The 18329-nt window shown below is 42.9% G+C and overlaps 3 protein-coding genes across 3 annotated transcripts; 1 reads left to right on the plus strand and 2 right to left on the minus strand.

Annotated features, from left to right (window-relative positions):
* Positions 1-232: 232 nt before the first annotated feature.
* On the minus strand, positions 233-5751 carry LOC307259602 (uncharacterized protein). Its single transcript, XM_080039544.1, has 2 exons — positions 5354-5751; positions 233-5066 (listed from the first exon to the last, which is right to left on the minus strand). Exons 1-2 carry the CDS (start codon positions 5742-5744, stop codon positions 1492-1494), a joined length of 3966 nt encoding a protein of 1321 aa, XP_079895670.1. The 5' UTR covers positions 5745-5751; the 3' UTR covers positions 233-1491.
* A 254-nt stretch (positions 5752-6005) lies between these two features.
* Positions 6006-11094, minus strand: LOC307260179 (uncharacterized protein). Its single transcript, XM_080040338.1, has 4 exons — positions 11008-11094; positions 9970-10727; positions 9160-9585; positions 6006-7791 (listed from the first exon to the last, which is right to left on the minus strand). The coding sequence occupies exons 2-4, from the start codon at positions 10223-10225 to the stop codon at positions 6950-6952; spliced, it is 1524 nt and encodes a 507-aa protein (XP_079896464.1). The 5' UTR covers positions 10226-10727; positions 11008-11094; the 3' UTR covers positions 6006-6949.
* A 1033-nt stretch (positions 11095-12127) lies between these two features.
* LOC307259206 (trypsin-3) lies at positions 12128-13431 on the plus strand (the record flags this gene model as incomplete). Its single annotated transcript, XM_080038964.1, has 5 exons — positions 12128-12167; positions 12330-12486; positions 12705-12958; positions 13047-13183; positions 13282-13431. 5 exons carry the CDS (start codon positions 12128-12130, stop codon positions 13429-13431), a joined length of 738 nt encoding a protein of 245 aa, XP_079895090.1.
* Between the last annotated feature and the right edge of the window lie 4898 nt (positions 13432-18329).

An 18329-nucleotide genomic window follows, 5' to 3' on the forward strand; every position in this document is an offset into this window, starting at 1 on the left:
CACCATAGACCTGCGCTGTGTAGCTGCGCATTCTTCGGCGGAAGTGGGTTCTTCTTCTTCTTCTTCGGATATCACCCACAGTGCATTGCAGGATACTGCTTAAATTTCCAACACAAAATTCAAAGCCCCAAATGAGGTTTTCCTATACAAGTACAAGTACAGCACAACACAACATTATGATCAAAAGCAAGTTTTATTTAATCCAATATGTATACATCATGGGACAATTTAATTCTATCGTTTTCCATTCTTAAACAGTAGATAGAGGTAGAAGGGCACATGGTTTTGAAGGTCAAGACGATCAATATTAAGACGCAAACGAAAAGTTTTTTATTTTATTTTTAAATGGTTCTTGGGGGTTATTTTACAGTAACAATGAAGATTTTCAGTCACTTATTTGGCCACCAAAGCTACTCGAATGCCTATTATCATAACAGAGCAGTCTAAATTAATGGAATTAAATCATTCAGGATTCACAAAAAATGTATTGAATTGTTCTCAAAAGTGGTCTTAATTTTGTAAACAAGTAAACATTCCAATCTGAAATAGTCATTCTGGTACACATTACATGGCACTCCTCAATTTTTGCCTCCCAGAATCACATTGCCAGAAATTTGCTGAATTTAACTAGACCAACTTGAGTTAAACATCTATTTTACATCAACAGATTCATGTTTGTCCTGCCAATGTAAAACCAATATTAATGAGAAACATCAGATAAATCTAAGTTTTTTTCTTTTTACAAAATTCTATATTTGACAATATTCTACACGTTTCAAATTATCACTCAAGAGTTACATTCACAGAAAACTCTTAATGTGAAAGTATCCTGCAAATGTAAACGTCACATTTTGTTTACAGATACTATTGCTTTGCCAACATGTATAACGTTGTGAACTTTACTGATGACATATCTGGACCCAGCCGATGGCCCTGTGAATGCACATGCTTCCTAATTGTAATGTAATGTGTCAGCTTTCCATTGTATGTTCTGACATGTCATGTTTGAGCCCAACAACCCGCCCCGCCACCCTCCACTAAAAGAAAAAACCCTTATATTTGTAACAGTATCTCAGAAATAGTTGCTCTGTGTTTTGAGGGTGAGGCCACGTTGTTGAGTCTACCTTTAGCACAAACTAGGCCTAAAATTCTAAGACAGCAGACATGCAGACTGTACTCATAAAAAGGCACACAGTATACTGTACATGAAGAAACACAGTTCAGGACATATGAACATAATTATAAAAGTACTAAACATTTTCTAAATCTAAATGTCATTGGCAATAAATTAAATGTAGACAGAAGAGCCTCATTAATCTGCACTACCTTCAGAGGTCGTTTAAGCCAGTTAAGTATTTGGATAATTGAAATGCATTTAAGAAGGTGAAACTAAATTAGTGGAACGTGTACATCAAAGTACATGAGGTTCCGCATAATGGTTAGAACATTATAACAAAAACACAACTAAATCTTTTTGCTAGTGTAGAAATCTCAAATCTCTCCTTGTGCATGTTGCAAGTAATGCATTTGTAGATCCAACTCCCGGGGAAGAGAGCATCCACATATCATGCACTGGAGAAGCCGTTCTGGGGCAAAAGGCAACCGGGCTCCAAGTTTGTGAGGCTCTGTCCGGTGGACAAGCTGAGGTAGGGCCAGGGTCTGTGGTATGTGGGACCTCTCGCTCATGACTGCCTGTGGTGTAAAAAAGAGATTTGGGTGTGGAGATCTTGAAAGTGCACCAACAGCGACAGAGTGAAGAGGGTGAGGGGGGCCAGGCAAAGCGAGAGGAGGGAGCGGAGCAAGTGGAGATGAGAAAAAAGGAGACGGCGGATTTATTATTATTTGAGTGCCTGTTACCATTGGTTGTTGCTGCAGCTCCTGTCCGTTCCCTGGTTTGAGTTGTCCAGGGAGCAGCGTTTGAGGACCCACGGGATGACTCTGGAAGCCCCATACTGGTGCTCCCATCCCCTGGCCAAAACAATGAGGCTCGTATTGAATGGAGATGGGAACATTCTGTTGTGACGCCGGACTCTGTACGTTGGTCCAGCCGGATGACACCTGCTTCTGCTGCAGCTGAAACTCTTGACTATTGATTAATGTCTCTGGGGAGGTTATAGTCTTTGGAATCCCTGGTGGCGTCTGTAAATCCCACAGGGTGCTACCTACCCCGTGAGAAACAGGAGTTGAAATTGACATAACACTGCTTTGGTCTAATTGAGCTGAGGTGGATGCACCTGCTAAGCCTGAAGCCCACTGATTTTGCAGATCACAACTGTTCCATGGATTCTCTGGCTGGCTAACAGTCGAAGGAATAACTTGAGGATTATTCATGTCCCACACTCTACTGTCCTCTTTCTTAGGAAGCGTGGAGGGCTCTTTTTGCATCGACATTGGGGCAACTGACCATCTTGGCGGCTGAAGCTCTTGACTGGGCCTACTCTGTGAATTAGCTAGCAGTGGGGGTCTAATACTCCACAGTGCCCCATCTACAAAAGATGGAACGGAAAAATCAAGTTGCAAAGAGCTAGAGGAAGCTAGCGTCGTGGATGTAAGTGTGCTACTCCATGTAACAGGCTTCGGTTGCCTGTGCTGCTCCATCTCGCTCACTGCTGCTGATGGGCTTGATTTTTTTGGAACAGCTGGCAGTAGGGAGCTGACACTAGAAGCTGCACTATCTCTCATGTGTGCCGACTCTGAACTGTGAGCAGTGGGGCCTGACTGAGTTTTTGCAAGGCTATCTGCCCAGACGGGACTTTTCTGATGGTGCTGCTGTGGAGCTGCGTGTGGCTGCTGTGATGATGGGACAGGCTTTACCTCACCGCCGTCCACCTTCCACTGCACCGGTTGAGGTTGTAGTTCAGGCAGCCAGGGTTCCTTCTTCTGTGTGCCTTGTAAATCCACGTGGGACGACAGCATGGCAGACTGTGTCTGAACTGCCCTCCTTTGCAACTCTGCATCTCTGAGAGCAGAGCCTATGTACGGAGACGGCTGAGAGCTAACCATCCCTGAACTTCCTAGTGATCTAGACCAGCCCCCGGTTAGCCTCCCCCCTCTCCTCCCTCTGTTCCCCCTGCCTCTCATCCTAGCACCTATGGGGGAATAAGTATACTGGCTGTAACTCGAGCGCCTGCGAGCATGGATCTTTTGGTGGACTAGCAGACTGCTAAACCAGGAAAAGGTTTTGTGACACTCCTCACAGCGATGGGGTCTCTCGCCGGTGTGTGTGTTCATGTGATCGCGGAGCAGATAGGCCAATCCAAAGGTCTTGTCGCACAGGTGACACTTATGAGGTTTGTCCCCATTGTGTGTTAGCATGTGGTGCTGCAGCTGGGTCTCGTCGCTGTAGCCTTTGCGGCAGCTGGTGCAGCGAAACGGTTTCTCCTGGTGCAGCTTTTGATGCGATCTCATATTCTGCAGGAAGGCAAACTCCTTCCCACAGTCGGAACATTTGTACGGCTTCTTGCCCGTGTGGATGATGAGATGTTGCTGTAAGTAGCTACTGAATCTAAAGGTCTTGCCACACTCATTGCACTGGTAAGGCTTGCCCTTGGAATGTATGCGCATGTGCAGCTCTAACACGGAGCGGTGGCGGAAAGTTTTTCCACACTCAGAACATTTGTACGACTTAATACTACTCGTGCCATCGCTTCTACATTTCCCCTGCGCACTTTCACGGCTTAACGGAATAAATTGTTTATTACTAGGTGGGGCGGATACATTTTCTAAAGGTTGTGCTGCAGACTTGTGGACACTTTTTATATGTAGATTTAAACTGTATTCATCACGATAAATACACGGGCAGTGGGGACAGTTGTGTCCTTTTTCCCAGAACTTGTCATTCTCACTTGGGGGTCTGGGTGTTCTCTCCAGCTTCTCGTACTCGGCCTCGTGAATAAGCATGTGGGCTCTCAGGCTAGCTGGCACCTGGTAGGTCTGGGGACAAAGGGGGCAGCTGAATGTGCGTTTGGGCTCCTCAATCTGGTATGTGTTCTCTTTTCCCGGCCCTCTAACAGTCTCCGGTATGGACACAGGGGCCTGCTTGCTGGGCTGCACAGCGGCGGACTTGGTTTGGCGCAGTCTATGCTGGCGGCAGTGTGCCTTCATGTTCTGGGCAAAGGCAAATTGTTTACCACATTCGAGGCAACGGAAGGGCTTCTGGCCCGTGTGCAGATACTGATGCTGATGGAGGAGGCTGCTGTACTTGAAGGACTTACCGCAGATATTGCACAGGTGAGAGCGGGTGTTCTTTGTGTGCTTGCGACGGTGGTCTTCCATGAAGGAGTAGTGTTTGAACACCAAGCCGCACTCAGGACATTCGTAGGGCTTCAGGGCGGAGTGAGATCGCTGGTGAAGGCGTAGGGCCGTAGCGTGTGGGAATGTCTGACTGCACTCTTGGCATGAATGGGTGTTCTCAATGGAATGGCTCATCATATGCTTCGTGATGGACACCTTAAACTGGAACTCTTGGCGGCACAGGGGGCAGTGGAAAGGCTTTTCGACTGTATTGCAGCAGTTGTGGTCCCTCAGATCATCCGCCATAGAGAAGATACTCTTACATTCGGCACATTGAAAACGACCCTTCCCCATCGTCTCCCTCTCCTTCTTTGGAGTAACAAGTAGCTCCTCCTTCTCCTTATGTTCGTTCCTGTGTTTGATGAGGCTGCTGCGGTGCTGGAAGGTAAGGCCGCATTCCTTGCAGGTGAGGGGCGTGAGCTCGTCCTCGTGTGCATGAAAGTGCCGGTGGAGGTTGAACATCTCGCGGCGGGCGAACCTCTTCCCGCACTCCTTGCACACCAAGCGACACTTTTTAATCTTAGCTGAAGGATCGGCGGCCTCACCTCTCTCTACCCCCTCTTCTTGGTCCACCAACGTGTTCTGTGTCCCGTCAACGTCTCCCACCGGCTCCTCAGCCAGTTGCTCTCCCTCTGCCCTCTTCTCATTGGAACGGGAGGTTGAGAATGAGGGGTCTTCCTCAGAAAAATCTTTTGCATCAACTGCTGCTATATTAGTGTCAACACTGGTGACCTGCGGCACCTCTTTGGCACTGCTTATGACATCACTGATGTCTGGAAGAGAAAAGCACATAACAATTCACTCAGCAAACAAGAAATAAACAGTTAGCAACCTATATATGTTGTTAATTCAGCAAAGTAGACGCACCTAACACATCTGTGGATCTCAAGAGCAGATTACACTGTAAAATGCAGGACGCTAGACAGATATTGTTATGGTTATGAACGTTGGCTGGCAGGGTTCACAGTGTGTATCCTACTGAGGCGGCGTGAAGAGCTACAGACCAGGTTAGCTGAAGGCTAAAGCTAACAGTAAAATGCATTAAACAACGTTAGCTTACCACACTTTGAATTTTCCTTCGTTTGCGTTTTAGCCTCTTTGTCGTCGTCTTCGGTTTCGGACCACTCGTACTCCCGCTTGTCGCTGCCAGGAGTCTCCGTCATTTTTTCAGTCGATACTGCTTGGTCCGGTGATTTAAATGTCGTTTTGTCGGCACCAGCACCGGACTCGGCACTAACCTCAGAATGGCTGGCAATACAACCACCGTCTCTGACAACATTGGGGGCCCGCTCATTGTCGGGGCTCATCTGGGTTTTAATAGGTATCGTTTCACCTGTCTGTGTTAAGCTGCATCCCGACTCCAACACGTCGGTTTTCCCCCCAGATGTTTCCAGCTCCTCCGCAGGGGAATTCTGCTGCTTTGGAGACACCGATGGGTCTACGGCGGCCATTTTCCCCCCATGCACCCACACCCCCTTGTCCAGAAACACACAAGGACCATGCTAGTGATGCTAGCCAGCCTGAACAGAGAATGGGGTTTCCGGTCCAAACTTTCAAAATAGAATGTATCAATGAAAATCAGCTTTTCGTCATTACTTAAATCATGGAATTGCTCCCTTTCTACTGCGGTTGTGTTTTTGTTCTTCTATGCACCAAACACTTTCTTCACACAATAAATAATTAAATACAATTTTCAAATTAACCACAAGCGGTTAACATTCGATGTGACAAATCCACAAGATTATCTGGATTTATTTGTAGTCCATCTCTGATTTTTATTAAAGTTAGTTACATTTTATCGGAACAGTAGTTCTCAAAATAGCTTGTGCAAAACTACATCAATGATGGCCATATGCTTTTTATCTGCAACTATCTACAAACACATCCCTCATTCTGCATGCAAGATTATAATAAATAGCCCCTACATACTTATGTATGCTTTAAATTCCACCAGAAACACATGAAGCCTATGTGATGTTCATGTCTCAAGGCTGTTGGAAATATCATACCATAGTTTTTTTTTGTCTCAAAACACACTGAACAGAACAGTCTAACTTTATTGACCAACCAAAGCTGGAAAAGTATGTACCATAAATCTGTTAATAAACACACAAGCATACATTAGCAGGTAATTACAATAGCTGTTTAACTAGACTATATGGTTACAACTGCAGATTACAAGTACTCAATGAAAATGTAGTTAATGTATCAATTGAGACAGTGCTGCACTAGTAAGAGCATCATAAACTTTGCAGCTCTGTAATGCATGTACAGTAACATGCATGTTAAACATCAGCACCTACAGCATGTTGTTGTCTGGGTATTGAAAGTCTAATGAGTGAAGTCTTCACTCGACAAAGCAACTTTTTGTCTTGAATTCTTTAAGCACTTAATATGTATGCATGTGGAACAAAGCAGATGTTAAGGCCACCCTATTATCTCATGAGTCTAATTTGCTTTCCCACTTCAGTCCTCTCTGAATACAAAGTGTGAGATAGATAACTGATTCGGGGAGAGGGACGTAAAACTCCAAGTTACTTCTTTTATTTTTCGACAGAAATCTTTTCAGTAGAAAAAGAGCATAATCTCTTGTCACATTTTGAAACACGAAATATGCATGATTGATGTGCACATTCAGTTTCTAAGTACTTTATCTTCAGCGCCGCCTTCTGCGCCTGTGATCAACCGCTCTTCCTCGCCGTGGCCTCTGCAAACTTCCATTTTTATCTGTAGGTGGATCAGATGAAAAAGTGCTGTGTGGGTCAGGGGACGATGGGGCAGTGACTAGTGGCTGTTGTGACTGTTGTTGTATCACATGTGGCTGCGGCTGATGTTGTAGTTGTGTTTGCAGTGTTGCTTCAAACAGCTGTTGTTGTTGTTGCTGCTGCTGCTGCTGCTGTGGTTCTAAGTGCTGTAGTTGCTGCAGAGCTGGCTGTGGCTGTAAGTGCTGTTGAGATGTTTGTGATTGGTGTGCTTGTGGTACACAATGTTGCTGTGGCTGTGGTTGTTGCTGGGCTTCAAGCACCCCTAGCAGCCTTTGCAACAGGACATTGTTTTGCTGTAAACTGACTGCTAATAGCTCTTGCGAAGCGACAAGTGTTCTCATGTCCTGTCTGAAACCATCCCCAAACTCATGCAGGCTCTTTTCTACCCGATTTCCCAGTTGAATTGCCGCTTCTCCTAACCCTCGTAGTTCATCTTCAAGCCAGGAGCTGCGCGGAGGGGCTTCGAGAGGACCCTGATGTGCTCCAAGTGATGGCTGAGGACTGCTGGGTTGAGGGCTGCCGTTAAGGAAAGGAGCACTGTAGAGAGGGGAAGGAGGGAGCCATCGTTCCGATGGAGGCGGTGGTCCTATTCCCAGACCCAGTCCTAGTCCTAATTTGTCCTCCATGCTGTTCTCTACTGGTTCACACTCCGGATCTCCCATGTCTCTCTCACACTCAGCATTGTCTTCATCTTTCTCCAAACAATCTCTCTCGGATCCTTCCACACCTACACCTGCAAAACAGTGGTGGTAAGTGGGCGAGAGTAGATATTTGCATCTTTAAAATCTAAAAAGAAAAAAACAGTAGGGGAGAGTGGCCAAAGTTGTGCCACTTTTTACCCAAAGTGACTTTAAAGTGAGGCCTTGACAGCAAAGTCTCCAACTCAAATATGTTCATATATTTCAGGGTGTTGTGCATCTCTGGCAATAAAAACTTTGGATCTGGAATAAACTGTTGAAGAATTATAGCTTTCGGAAAAAAAGTTGTCTTGTGGCACAACTTGCCCCCGGTGTGGTGTAAGTTGTGTCGTTGGAGAGAATACCATGGGGTAAATTGTGCCATTGATATATATATCTCATAAACTGTAATGCAAGGCAAATCCATCAGACAATCACTTATTTAAGGTGTATTTAAAGTAAATATTTTACAAAGATTCTAGACAATTTTCTTAAACAAGGCCTAGCAGATCTAATGGTTTTACCTGCAAAAGCTCACAATGACAAAGTCACCATCATCATTTTTCTGGCCATCTGAACTCTCATCAGTGGTGTCGTTAAGTGGAATGGAGATGTCACTCTCTTCTGAGCTACCGTAGACAATCACTTTCTTTTGGTGACCAGCGTATGCAGCCATGCCAATGGCACAACTCTCAGAAATGTACTTTGCACTAGCTGCTCCGCCCTTGTAGAACCAACTGCCACCTGGCATATGCGATTCCCCCTCCATTTCTGCCTTTAAATCAAGGCTCAAAACCCATCTGTACACCCTGGTTTTTCCTCCCCATTAACTATCTTACCTCTGCACTACTATCTTTGTTTATATATGAATGTACGGGCTTTATGTCTTTTATTTTGGTTATTGTTATTTTACCTTCATTTTTTACCTACTGAATGCACTATGTTCAGCACTTTGGACAGTGCAAACTGTTATAAATGTGCTTTTATAAATACATTTTACTTACTTACTTACTTATAACTCACCCCAGGCCCTCTGGCACAAATCACCCCAACCCCAGAATTTTCGGTAATAAGCATGATGCAGCAGTTTAGGGCTGACATTGTGCTAACTATATAGACACAAAGTGTAGCATACTAAAGCACTAAAACATGTGTCAAATGTTTTCAAAGGTGTTTATAATTGTTCAGACACAATAATCAAAAAACCTTGATCATGGAAATTTTACTTTGAAAGGCAAAAAACTGTTTTTTGAGCTTAAATGTGCTTATATATTATTCCATGTTTCTCCCTTCTTTACAGGATGAGTTAAATGGATGGCTCTTCTTAAATATGTGGTCACATTTCCAACTTCTTCTATGGTTTTCTAGAAACAAGGGGTGGCACAACTTAGGCCACTCTCCCCTAGGTAATCAGGCCACTTTACCTGTATCAGAGTCAGGAAAGCATGGGAAACTGGGTTTGGGTCTGTTGCTTTGCTTATGCCTGCTGTGCTGAAGCCGGGGGCTTGACTGGGAAGGACGGCCGAGCATGGAGGCCCCTCTGCTGGATGGCATGTAGCAGGTGCGGTGGCGAGCATCGGCCAGCCTCCCTCCGTTGCGTCTCTTCAGGTCATCCCAGCGCTTCTTCACCTCTCGAAGGGTACGCGGGACCCTGGACACAGAGTTGACTCGCTCTAGGATTCCTGCCCAGATGCGCTCTCTCTCCCGCCGTCGGAGCCTACCCGCAGGGCCAAAGAGCTCTCCCTCACACCGAGTGACTTCTGCCACCAACACTTCCAGCTCTGCCCCACTGAAACGACTCTTTCTTTTTCCTGCTCCACCAGCGGCCAGCGCAGCTGACATAGCTCTGTCTGTAGAGAGAAAAGTGAGGAAAGCCCAAAAGGGAAAGGAAACATTTAAAGAGAAGCTAAAAATATACTGTGGGAGGAAGAGAAATGAGCTACACCAGGGTCTTATTGTCACTGTGCTTAGCTAGTGTATATTGTGTCAAGGCATGGGGTATTTACATCTATCTCAATTTTACTTAATTCTTCCTTGAAGGGTAATACTGGAGCTAATTGTTCTCTCAGTAAGACAAAAAATAGTTCCCATACATTACATGAATAAATGCATAGCCTGGCTGTGCTCATGTTCACCACTGTTCCTATCAAGGAGTTCCCATATTCTCTTCAGGAATGTACAAATAAACCAGGAGATACTCAATCACTTTTGGGTTCAATCACATCCATGCTTACTTTGTTCGATGGACATGAGGTCGTCTGAGGACATGCCTGGCGCCATGATGTTCGGATGCACCACTACCACGTTGAAGGGGAGCCCCCCAGGTAATCCACTGCTCTGGTCACAGCTGCCCTCCGAGTCTTCATCCTCCCTGGGGAAGCCATTTTCGGAGGCTTCCCCTCCAAAGGGTCCCTCCGGAGACTCCACTTTGATGTGCATGGGAGGTGATTGCTCGTACAGCAGCCCCCCCTCCTCGTAGTACTCAGTCATGGGGTCAGACCTGATTTACAGCAGAACTGACTGGCCGGCCAATTCTGACACTGGCAGTTGCTGCTCCATTAACATAAGCTCAAGGTAGAAGTTGACCCACAGCTAAAGACATTACAACTCAGCATTATGTATCAGCTAGTGGGGAACCTGCTTTGGACACAGCTGCAATACATACTATGGGGGTGATTTCTAAGGAAATAATGAATGACAGAATATTTCAATACTGTTTCTAAAACAATTCTTCAAAGAAATTGAGTCATTTCTGCAGCTTAGTGACAGACACAATCATACTGCCTGATTAGACAATGAAGTCCACATACTTGTATGGTTAGCTACAACCACTTACATCCATTTCTATCATTTTCATTTATACTGATCTGTTACTGAAAACATGTGTAGCCTACACTGTGTCAAAACACCATGAGCAGGCTAGGAGAGTCATCTACACGTTGAGCTGTTGGACAGATCGATGCATCATCCAGGCAGCAAATCACCTCCAGAGCTGTAAAACAACAACAAAACACAACACTGCTTAAAACTGTCGAGCATTTTCGAAAAGCTGTGTTCGTTTTTCTCAGTCTAGCTGACTTTCTTATTCTGTCGCATCGATGCGCATTTTCGTCTGCACCACATTCGCAATGGTTGCGCATTCCGCATACATTAGGTGCTGATCTTGCAACGGAGCTAGCACTGAGCTAATGCTTTAGCATCGTGTGAGGTGGAGCAGGCAGCCGACAGCAGAGCAGACATGATGAGAGAGCGGACGCTGTTCTGTGTCTTACCTCATGATAACTGCACATGGGAGAGCAAAACAAAACAAAAACACAATTGGCGCAGCTGTTAGCCCAGCAGCCGATACACAAACCAGAGACAGTCGCTTACTATTGACGTCACCAAGGGGCGTGTGTTGAAGACCAATCAAAGTTTGTAAATGCTCAGCAAATGTCTCGGTTTATTTATTCAAATAGGTCCTATAGTTTTCTCAAATGTCCTTAAAAAACAAACAATAAAAAAACTGATCTGAGAGCTACTCAATTCACATGAAGGGCACTGGGATAACATGGGTCACTTTTTTAAACTGATTAATTCAGATTAAAACCTTGAACATCTTCACTGAAGATTCTTCATTCACTGCAAAGCACATCAGCTTAACATGCAATAATGTAGAAGGAGGAAATTTGACATTGCCCCATAGCAACAACCAAAAAGTCACACACAATGAATAGGCCTATTTGATCTTTACAAATATCAAACTATCAGGATTTTGTATGTCGGCCTATGTCTTGTATAAGCCTAATCATTTTACTTTTGTGTCCCTTAGAAAAATATTAAGGAATCTAAATGAAGTATTTACCAAAGATCAAGATAGTAAATCATGGGAGTTTGAGACTATATATTACTGACATAAACTGATCTAAAAAGCAGCAGGTTGTACATTTGCATCATGGCACATAATCACATGTTTATGACAAATCCCAATATAAATATGTAATCCCAATTTATATAGGCTAATCGGAATTGATATAATAACACATTCAAAATAAACCAACCATCAAGTTATGACAAATATGTGTTTGATTCGTCTTTGCCCCCCCCCCCCCCCACACACACACACATACCTTTTTCTATCTTTGTGTTTCTATTTTTAGTCAGTATTTAATACAACGATAATACAAGTATAGGAGGGGGGTCTGTTGATGTCAGCATAAAACAGAGTGAATCATGGAAACTCATGTGCCTCTCTTTGACCATACTGCTGTTTCCCAGCTGAGATAAAGTGTAATCATTGTGCTAGGTACAGTACTAGGAAAAAGTTAGATAAAGAGCGGTGGTGTTCCGTCATCTCCCTGTATATAAACCCACGGCATCTGCTCCTGTGGTGTGTAGGTACAGAACGCAATCATGAAGTGCTTCATTCTTTTGGCCCTGTTCGCTGCAGCCTGTAAGTTCTTGTATATTTTGTTTGTTGTGATAAAAAACTGAATCCATTACATTTTTGTACACTTTTTTTTCTAGGAGGGGGAGTTTAATCTCTTTAAACTGTTACATAAATGGTACAGAAAAAAAAAAAAAAAAAAGGGTTTAACACTGTTTAAATTTACAGTTGCTGCTCCCATTGAGGATGACAAGATTGTCGGAGGCTACGAGTGCAGAAAGCACGCTCTGACCTACCAGGTCTCTCTGAATTCTGGCTACCACTTCTGTGGAGGCTCCCTGATCTCCAGCACCTGGGTGGTGTCTGCTGCTCACTGCTACAAGTCGTAAGTACAGACTTTTGATTTTAGATTCAAACTGACCCCACAGGCCTGCTGTCAAACGGTTACAATAGGGGTATATTCATAATGTAACCACTTTTGTAGGTCAAAGTTCAAACCACTGTTATTCTTTCCCATGGGTCGTACTTACTTATCAGAGGTAGTGACCTCTAAAAGTGAAATGATCACAACCTAAAATTAATTTTATTTTCCTTACTCTGCAGCCGCGTCCAGGTGCGTCTTGGTGAGCACAACATTGCTGTCAATGAGGGCACAGAGCAGTTCATCAACTCTGCCAAGGTCATCCGTCACCCCGGGTACAACAGCCGCAACCTGGACAACGACATCATGCTGATCAAGCTGAGCAAGCCCGCCTCCCTCAACAGCAACGTCAACACTGTGTCCCTGCCCTCCAGCTGTGCCGGCTCTGGCACCCGCTGTCTGATCTCTGGATGGGGCAACACCAGCGGCTCTGGAAGTAAGTAGAAAACTGCAAGTCAAACTGGAACATGTTTTGGTACTTGATGATATGATCAATCAGATGTATTGTCTCTCGTCCTCTAAAGGCAACTACCCTGATTCTCTGAGGTGCCTGGATGCCCCCATCCTGAGCGACAGCAGCTGCAAGTCCGCCTACCCTGGACAGATCACCTCCAACATGTTCTGTGCTGGATACCTCGAGGGAGGCAAGGACTCCTGCCAGGTACCAGCTACAGCCATCATCCCAGTTTCTTAAAGTCTCACCCCAAACTTCAGAACACCTCCGCTCACATGTTGTCCTTTGTATTTGTGTCCTCTCAGGGAGACTCTGGTGGCCCCGTGGTGTGCAACGGCCAGCTGCAGGGTGTGGTGTCCTGGGGTTACGGCTGTGCCCAGAGGAACAAGCCCGGTGTCTACGCCAAGGTCTGCAACTACAACTCCTGGATTCGCAGCACCATGTCCTCCAACTAAAGTCACCTATGATTGGAAGTACTATGCATCTGGGCAATCTCTAACTTTGTGAACTGTTTTAAGAGAATAAAGGATAAATATCAAGCTCACTCTCTGTCATTCCTTGTTTTCTGTGCTGTTGAATAAAACATGCATTTACCAATGAAAATAATCAACAGTAAGGAAAGGAAGACAAACAGTTATCTTCTTTTGGAAAATAATAGAGGAAATATTTCCAAAAACTCAGAAACCCTACAAAAATATGAACCAAAATAGAAACAAATACAACTGCAACAAAATGAAAAACCTGTTACCAACATTTAAGATATAATACCTCATGAAATATAAATAAAATATGTAACTGTACATTTTTGTACTTTAACAACTAAAATGCTGAATAGGCAGAGTTCTGTACTTGCCAAATAAACATGAAAGGGATTTTACAAAGTTTGGCATTAGAGGGGTTATAGGAAATTACTACTCAAGATTTCTTATATAGTACATTTTGACTGCATGTTGTTCAAATCAGTCAAATTATAGATTAACTCAGTCGCATAGGATAATAAATACTGAGTTTTTCATGCATTAAATATTTACGACAACATTTTTTTATCATGAGATATATATTGTATTGCTTCTGTTCACCAGTGTGGCAGAATAAGATAATAATGAAAACTGTTTGGAAATGGATACTTTTACATCAGATTCAGTGACAACACAAACAACGGTTAATAAAAGACAAGAGCCGCAAACAATCAAAGAGAAATATTTTAGGTCAAGTATTATTCCCTCTAAGAAGTATAGACATGCACTATGAGGGGGGCCCTTGTGGTTAGAGTGCCCGCCCATAGAGGCTCAGGCCTCAGAAGCAGCAGACCACAGGTTCAAATCCGGCCCAAGCTCGTCTGTGCATTCCCTCTCTGCCCCATTTCATCTCTGTCTATTAAAGCATAAAAATAATCTTATAGGCAAGAGCATTCCATCAGTCAAAAATTGCAGTGATAAATATGTTTCAGTTTGCAACAAGTAATTTAAACCTGAATGATGCAATGAATAGCTTCTTATTTCTTAAACAACCATGTCAGAAGACATATGGTTTTGGTAAAAGATGTAAATCTGTTTCAGAGGGTTGAAATTATTGGCCTGCATAAAAATAAGAAAACTACTCAGGAGAAGATGAAACTATTAAAATCGTGTTAAAACGGTCCAACACAGTATTAAAACCTGTATAGATAGTGGTGAACCGTCATTTTTGAGGAAAAACTGTAGTCGGAAAAAAATATTCAATGATCATGATGGGATGTCATTAAAATAAATACAATTATTTGGTGGAATCCAAATGTAAAATATCGACAATATAACTCCCGGTTATTTTTAATAGTGAAAGTAAGAGCCTTTCCACACGCACAATGCGAAGAGAACATAAGGGATATGGACTATGCAGATGTGTAGCCTTAAGAAAACCACTTATCAGTGGGGCTTATCAGGATAAAATGCTTCAATTTGTCAAGGAGCATACAGATTGGACTCTGGAGCAATGGAAAAAGGTTGTGTGGTCTGATGAGACCAGATTGACCCAGTTCCAGAGTGATGGGTGCATCAGGGTAAGAAGAGAGGTGGATGAAGTGATGTTCCCATCATGCCTAGTTCCTACTGTGCAAGCCTGTGTGGCAGTGTACAATACGATCTGGGGTTGCATCAGTGGGTCCGGTCTAGGTTCTAAGCAAACTTATGTGCCAAATAAAGCTTATCAAAATGTGTTAGGGCAAATATGTGCCTTAATCAAAGCTAAAGATGGTTCAACAAGATATTTGACTATGTGACTTTTTTTGGGCTGGGCTGTGTATATACAGTAAAAGTTATTGATAGTAATTGCATAGCAGAGATGTGTTGTACCTATGCAATAAGACTGCTTCCAAATAAGAAGTTTGGCAATCTTACAGTAGTTTCTTTATTGCTTTTTTTGTGAATCAGGGTTTAGTATTAATCAGGGTTTAACCGAAGGAGGACCGAAACTGCCACAATAAAAAATATGTACAGTAAATAAATAAATAAATAACTAACTAACAAAATAAATAAATAAATAAGGAGAGAAAGAAATAAACAAATAAATAAAAGCCTCCATTATCAAAGAAACCTGCATCTTAATTAAAAAATAATAATAGATAAACACATAACAAGGAAGAAATCAATCAAGTGTATCCATCTAACAAATGACTTATTTTGTATTAATTCATTTTCATATTTAATTTATATTATTATTTTCTGTTCAGATTTATTTCTATGTTTCTTAATTTATAATTTTCTTAATTTCTTTATGTATTTATTTCCATTTTTTGTGTGGTTATTTCTGTATTGTTTTAATCATATGTTAAGGAGGGCCATGTCTGTTTTGTCACATTACGTGAAAACTGAAACTTTTATTTCTGCATATCTGTCTGTGTTATAATACTTCTTCTTCTTTTTTTAAAGGCTCTGGCAACCCACAGACATAAATATATGACATTAATGTTGGGTTTCTCTATAAGCTGTTTACAGTCATCCAATTAAAAATTTATTTTCATAAATATTATAAAATGTAGTCTAAAAAACTGCTTTTTTGTTGTCTAGAACATTTTGCAGGGTGGTGTGGGCGTGGTCAATAACGTTCTGTAAGGGAACGTTCTCTCACTCACGGTGCTGAGCAGGTTTAGCCCAGTTCAGACCAAAGATTCACCACACAACGAGACGCAAACTAGAAAATGCTGCACATGCTCACAACGAGCCTGACTGGCAGTTCACACTGCTGCACGGGCTGCGACCATGGAGGCTGCGACGGTAGCTGGTTTCCCTAGCAACGGTGAATGCTTTGGCACAGCTGAGAGCCGCAGCTCAGAATCACTTGCAGAAAGTAACTTATTATTATTAGGCCTATATAGGGTTGCAATTAGTTGTAAGATATTTTTTCCCCGCTACAATGCAACCTGTTTAATTGAAACAGGTGTCAGTGTCACAATGAAAATATATAAAAAATATCTCTGTCTCATATTGTTATATCTTATTAGTTTATTTCCCATTTAACTTGCAAAAAAATCTGCTATCTATTTTAGACATATGCATTTTTAAATGTTTTTGAGGATAGGAGTGGGAGAGAGAGAGAGAAAGAGAGAGAGAGAGAGAGAGAGAGAGAGAGAGAGAGAGAGAGAAAACGGAGTCTGATTATGTTTCTCATCACGTGAGCTGATGCGATATGTGGTTTGAATTAAGAGCACAAGGAGTAAACTATAAAAAAGACAATCAAATGAGTTCAAACCAGCCGGCCAGTTGGATCCTAAGCATGCAGGCTAACGTTGTCCAGACGATCAACAGTGTGGAGACCCGCTGTTGAAGTAGCCTACGCTACAGGCAGCCGCAGATACATATTCTCAGAAGGGAGTGCTGACAAAAAAAAACTCTGCCTGCACTTCAATAAAAACTCGCTACATTGATAAAAAAAAATGCATCACCAATGCGGTATTGTTACATGCAGCAGTGACACATGCCCAGGCCCGGAGTGGCTAATCGGGAGAACCGGGAGCATTCCCGGTGGGCCGCTCTGGTTTTTGGGCTGCGAGGGCCGGCCCAGTCATGGCACTGGGTTAAAATATCATTTTACCTATTGGTGCATTAAAAATCATATTATTAGTCCGCAGTTAAGTTACTGCTAATGGAAACTGACCATTTCATACAGCTTCAGTTTCACATTAAAAGCATCTAACTGGCGTAACGTGAGATGACTTTTATTTTGAAGCAGAACTTAGGGCCTCCTAGCCCTGCTGCGTGTCTCTCTCTAGCAGCATGTCGGACTACGAGGTGAAAGATAACTTGTAATTCTGCGCTCATACCAAAGGCTTTATGAAAGTTAGTCACAGCCCCCAGTCATATATGTTCAATGCATGCTCGGGACAATGGCGACTGGAGCGTCGGCTGCACTGGGATGAGCCAGAATCCGAACATGTTGGCCTATTCGGATGAGCACGGATAATGAGATGATCGATCCGAATATGTTTACTTCGCGAATAATCTCGTTATTATTCAGGAAACAACTATTTATTTATTTTGCCTATCATGCACTAAATTGGCGCGGCGCGTTCTGCCTTAACTTGAGTGGCACCTATCAGCTGTTCATCTCCGCTGCCGTGGCAGAAAAGAGATAGACCGGCTGCGTTTATGCATGGCCCCGTGAGCTGCGGTCTCTCCATTCCGCTGGATGTTTGTGACTCCGAGTCACCTTCAGTCCCTCCTGACTTTTATTTATTTCAAATCTCTGAACGTGAACCACGTCTCTTCATTTAATAAAATCGATCTTTAAATATTCGATCTGCAAACACTTCGCTTGTTTAGTTCATACAATCTGTTTATAACTAAGAGATTTGCTCAAAAAAAGTTTCGTTTTTGTGCGTTGATCAATTAGACCACTAGATTATATAACGCTGTTTCCTAGTCTAAAGTAATTATTAATTGAACTAAGTTAGAAATTAAAAAAGAGAGGGAGAGAGAGATAGCGAGACAGAGATAGGCCTATGAGAGACAGGGAGAGTGAGAGAGAAGAGGGAAATAAACGGGCAAAATAAATCTTATCTAGATCGATGATACAACATAGTTTAGTTAAAAATAAAAAGGGACAGAGATGAAAAAATAAAATAAATTGGGCAAGTTTATGATTTACTGTGATGTAATAGGCCTACTGTTTCAGACTCTGAATGTTCAATGTCCCCCAATCAAACGTGTAGGGGCTTAGACAGTTATAATGAGAGAGAGAAACAGATGAGTACAGTATGAGGAAAATATGCTCATTATATTATATTATATATCTCATTATTGATAATATGCCAATATTAAATCAATTTGAGGCTCTGAAGGGACAATAATTTTTGTTTTTTTCACACATAAGCCCCAGC

The sequence above is a fragment of the Ammodytes marinus genome (genome assembly GCF_949987685.1).
Source record: "Ammodytes marinus genome assembly, chromosome: 13".
In the NCBI taxonomy this organism is placed as follows: Eukaryota; Metazoa; Chordata; class Actinopteri; order Uranoscopiformes; family Ammodytidae; genus Ammodytes; species Ammodytes marinus.